The 4,481-nt window shown below is 23.5% G+C and overlaps 6 protein-coding genes across 6 annotated transcripts; 1 reads left to right on the forward strand and 5 right to left on the reverse strand.

Moving 5' to 3' along the window:
* Positions 1-22: 22 nt before the first annotated feature.
* On the reverse strand, positions 23-563 carry ENU1_157430 (hypothetical protein; the record flags this gene model as incomplete). The annotated part of the gene is made up of 2 exons (XM_008860756.1): positions 23-352; positions 411-563. 2 exons carry the CDS (start codon positions 561-563, stop codon positions 23-25), a joined length of 483 nt encoding a protein of 160 aa, XP_008858978.1.
* Positions 564-843: 280 nt separating this feature from the next.
* Positions 844-1,520, forward strand: ENU1_157440 (hypothetical protein; the record flags this gene model as incomplete). Its single annotated transcript, XM_008860757.1, has 2 exons — positions 844-1,233; positions 1,287-1,520. 2 exons carry the CDS (start codon positions 844-846, stop codon positions 1,518-1,520), a joined length of 624 nt encoding a protein of 207 aa, XP_008858979.1.
* A 35-nt stretch (positions 1,521-1,555) lies between these two features.
* Positions 1,556-2,491, reverse strand: ENU1_157450 (dual specificity protein phosphatase, putative; the record flags this gene model as incomplete). The annotated part of the gene is made up of 1 exon (XM_008860758.1): positions 1,556-2,491. The coding sequence occupies one exon, from the start codon at positions 2,489-2,491 to the stop codon at positions 1,556-1,558; it is 936 nt and encodes a 311-aa protein (XP_008858980.1).
* Positions 2,492-2,597: 106 nt separating this feature from the next.
* On the reverse strand, positions 2,598-2,843 carry ENU1_157460 (hypothetical protein; the record flags this gene model as incomplete). The annotated part of the gene is made up of 1 exon (XM_008860759.1): positions 2,598-2,843. One exon carries the CDS (start codon positions 2,841-2,843, stop codon positions 2,598-2,600), a length of 246 nt encoding a protein of 81 aa, XP_008858981.1.
* A 7-nt stretch (positions 2,844-2,850) lies between these two features.
* On the reverse strand, positions 2,851-3,255 carry ENU1_157470 (hypothetical protein; the record flags this gene model as incomplete). The annotated part of the gene is made up of 1 exon (XM_008860760.1): positions 2,851-3,255. One exon carries the CDS (start codon positions 3,253-3,255, stop codon positions 2,851-2,853), a length of 405 nt encoding a protein of 134 aa, XP_008858982.1.
* A 35-nt stretch (positions 3,256-3,290) lies between these two features.
* Positions 3,291-3,719, reverse strand: ENU1_157480 (hypothetical protein; the record flags this gene model as incomplete). Its single annotated transcript, XM_008860761.1, has 1 exon — positions 3,291-3,719. One exon carries the CDS (start codon positions 3,717-3,719, stop codon positions 3,291-3,293), a length of 429 nt encoding a protein of 142 aa, XP_008858983.1.
* Positions 3,720-4,481: the final 762 nt, after the last annotated feature.

Raw genomic sequence — 4,481 nt, forward strand, 5'->3', positions numbered from 1 at the left:
ATTTTATATTTATTTATTAAAATTAAATAAAATAAAAACAAACAATTATTCCTTTCATTTTTGCTCCTCGTTTCATTAATTGTTGATGAATTTCAATAAAAAAATTTTGATACGACACATTAATAACAGATGAAAGAATAGTTGAATATGGTGAATATTTAGAAACATTATCTAATTTCCAATAATAATCTCTTTCAACACAAAAATCAATAAGTTCTGGAATTTTATTACATGCATTATAAAAAGAAAGTAAAACCATTGTATTTCTTGTTTTTTCTTGTTCACCTAAATTTGGTCTAAGAATGTAGTTAAGTACTGCACTTGTTATTTCTGGACTTAATGACGTCAGACTCTATAATAATAAACTTTTTGTTTTTTTATTAATTCTTTCTTTTTTATTTATAACAAACTTCGACCCAAACATCTTCTAAATCTAATTCATCATTCTCTGAAATTGACATTGATATTGATGAATCCATTTTACTTGATGATTTATGACTACTTTTACTTTGTTTACGTATTCTTAATCTAGGTGTTTGTGTTTTTTTAATAAGGTTTTTCATATTGAAGTTAGTTAAGTTCTTTTCTTTTTAAATAGCATAAAGTTTGTTAATCAATCGAAGGAATAATAAATATTTTTTTTTCGCAAATATCCAAGAGGAAGAAATAGTTTTTTTTTTATAACTATTATTTTTGTTATTATTCTTTCTTTTTGTTTTTTTTTTGATATAAGAATTGTATTATTTTTAAAGAAAAACTAAATAGAAATTATTTTTTAATTTCATAAATTAAATTATTTTTATTTAACACTTTGAAACTAAAAAATATCAAATTTAAAAAGAAATGATAACTTTTAGTATTTTATATTTCTATTTTGTTATTACAAAAGCATCTTATTCTCTTACAGATACAACCATTGAAGCTCATTTAACATATTCTAATCCTAATGATTTTCAATATGATTTTAATGTGAATACAGCTTGTTGCTTAGTTTCAAGAACTACACCTGAATGTTCAGTTTATCCAAGTGAATCAGTACCTGATATAACAAGAACAATAACATATGATTATAAAAACAGTATTCTTCGTTTTTCAAATGATTTACCACAAGGAGTATATGAAGTATGGATTTATCAACATAAAGGAGCACCTTTATATGGAGGATTACCAATAGTTGAAGTATCATTTTATACAAGTCATGGATTAACACATCAAAAGTATATTATTAATAATGTTTGTTTTCTTTTAATTAAATGAAAGTATTCATTTTATTCATTTTCTTATAGATCGCTGATACAAATAATAAAAAATATGTTTGGTGGAACGTCTTTACTATTAGAAAAAATTCTACTGGAATTTTACTTAGAGATTTTGATGTTTCTCGTGTTTCTAAAGAAATATTTATTAGTCCACCATCATCATTAATTCCTGTTCAATGTGATAAAACAGATCGTGATATAAATGGAGTACAACCATTAATTATTGTTATACTATCTTTTATTTTGTTATTAATAGTATAAAATAAATAAAAATAAAAATTAGTTATATATCACAATTAATTTAATTCATTTATTATGTTATTCACTATATCTAAATGTTCTGAACTTTGTGAAGTTATTCTTCTTGTTCTTCTCATATTTATTGGTTCATTAAATAATTTACTTTGTAATTGTAATAATTGAGATGTAAATCCATCATTAATATTTGTTTCATAATGTCTTAGTTCAAATAATTCTAATACATCATTTAATTTAATTTTATATTTTTTCATTATAAATGCTGTAACTATTGTTGCTGAACGACTTCTTCCTAATAAACAATGAACAAGTACTTTTTGTTTAAGTTCAATTGCTTTTTCAATAAATTCAAATGATTGATTAAAGAATTTTGAAATATCTTCATCGTCTGCATCATTTATTGCAATTCTTAAATATTCCTTTTCTGTAATTCCTGGAAAGTCATTTAAATTAAAATCAGGATTTTCTTTACTATTATAAAAACACATAACATCAGGTGTACAATTGACAATATAATTAATCCCAACTTCTTCTAACCATTCAATATTTGCTCCTGCTGCTGCTGACCCTAAATATACATTTTTACATATTTCAATTCCAAAATCATTTTCATTATATGTTATGTTTCTATATCGTCTCTCATTTTCTTCTTCTTCTTCTAAACTTCTTTCATTTTCTTTTCTTTTTTTCTTTTTTATTTCTCTGTTTTCTTTCATTTTTCTTATTTGTTCTTCTTTAGCTGCATTTAATTTTTTTAATTGTTCTGCCATTTGTTGTTTAATTCGTTCTCTTCTTTCTATTGCAGCTGGTGACATATCAGTAGTAATTCTAAAAAATCTATCAAGTCCCATTCCTTTTTTAACTTCAACCTTCTTCTTCTTTTGTTGTCTCGGCTTCTTTTCTTCTATATTTTTATTTTCATTAATTTGTGTTGTTGCCTTAAAGAATTGAAGGATAGTAGACTGTTTGCTCATTCCCCTTTAAAAAATGTTAATCAGTTTTTTTTTTTAATTATTTTCTTTTATTTTTATTTTTTTTTTTTAAAGTAAAATCCCGAAAAAATTGATGAATAAAATTCATTTAAAAAAGAATGCAACAACATGAATCTGTTGAATATTCAAATTCCATTGGCTCTTCATTTCTTTCTCTTCCTAATAATGATCCTGACTCTTCATCTCTTTCAATATTTGAATTTTCTTCGTCTAAAATAAATGGTCGATATTGTTTATTTCTATCATTAGTATGTTGTGTGTTATCTAAAGTAAGTGTATGTTTTGCGTTTTTCGTTAAACCAGCACACTGCTGTCTATAATCATTAGTCTTCATTTTATATTTAAATATAATGAATAACAAACAAGAATTCTTTAGAAAATTCAATTCTACAAACATCATCAACAAAAGAAAAGAATTTATTAGTTAAATCATCCCAATTACTTCCTGTAACTTTAAAGAATTGAATTTCTTTTTGTTTAGAAATATAATTCAATAAATTTTCAGTGTCTTGATCTTTTATAATTTGTTCAGTATCATTATATTGACATCCTACAATAAAATAATGATTTGATTGTAAATTAGAATATCTTTGTGTTTCTTGATACCAATTTACTACATTTTTGAATGATTCTTTATCATCATATCTAAATACAATAATTGATATTAATGTATTAAAGTATGGAGTATATGATTTCCCAGAAGGAATATTATGATTATAAACATCCATTCTAAGTCTAATTGTCATATTTTCTTTTTGAATTAGATGTTGTGGCTATTTTGTTATTTCTTTTCTTTTTCTTCATTTTTCAAATAAAAAAGAATTATCCAAACATATTCATAAATATCATCTCCAATAGCTTCTGGTAATCCAAGAATATGTTGAGTAATACGATGACATGAATTTGATACACTTTCATCTCCTAAAACAATTGCTTTTAATAAAATAACCAATTCATCTTCATTTCTAGAAGCTAATTTTAATTTTCTATTCATTGAAGAAGAAATGGTTGATGTTACTTGTGGTGCTATTATTTTTTTTTGAACGATTGTTCGTTTTTGTTTCACACTTTTAATCTCGTTTAACTTTTCATCTGAAAATAATAATTCTCTTATTTTAACAACTGTACTGAAAAATACTTTCCTAAATTCATCAGTACCACTTGGGTAATAATAAAAAAACTTTGAATTCGGAATACTTGATATCGCCATCTACATAATTAATCATTCTATTTCTTTTATTCTTATAAATTAAAACAAAACTTGAATATTTTCTGGTAAATTTTGATGATATGTTTCATCTGGAAACATTCCAACAATGATTGTTTGAAGAATATCATAAGACCCACAATATCTTGATACTTCTCCATGCCAATTTTTTATATTTTTATACGAGTCATCTTGAGAATTAAACACTACAACAGCAATAGTAACATTTTTAAATGGAAAATAACTACTATTTCTATTAACAAAATTATCATAATTTTCCAGAGTAACTCTTCCAATCTTTCCTTTAATATTTAATACAAGAGCTAACTTAATACTTAATACTTTTATTCTTTTATCTATCTAAAAATATAAATAAAACAAACATTTTGTGATAAATCTTCTGGCATTTTTTGTTGTTTGTTATTCTATAAATGGTAAATTATATTTTATATTTTTCGTTAACTCATAAAAATCAAACAAAACAATTCCACATCAATTCTTTTCTATCTTCAATTGTTGATGAATCTCCGATAAAACAACTTTTAATGGTATATAATATATCTTTCTCTGAAATAATTTGTTTAATTTCAGTATATTCCACTGACATTAATAAAATTTGATTTTTAAGTTCTGATTTTTCATGGTAGTTAAAAGATTTTTTCTCATTCTTTTTGTTTTATGAAATGTTTCAGATTCAATCTTCTTATATAAAAAGAAACTATGTGAAGAATTGTATTACTCAATAAATGAAGAAGATCCATCGAC

The sequence above is a fragment of the Entamoeba nuttalli genome, assembly GCF_000257125.1.
Source record: "Entamoeba nuttalli P19 unplaced genomic scaffold asmbl_6628, whole genome shotgun sequence".
Classification (NCBI taxonomy): domain Eukaryota; phylum Evosea; order Mastigamoebida; family Endamoebidae; genus Entamoeba; species Entamoeba nuttalli.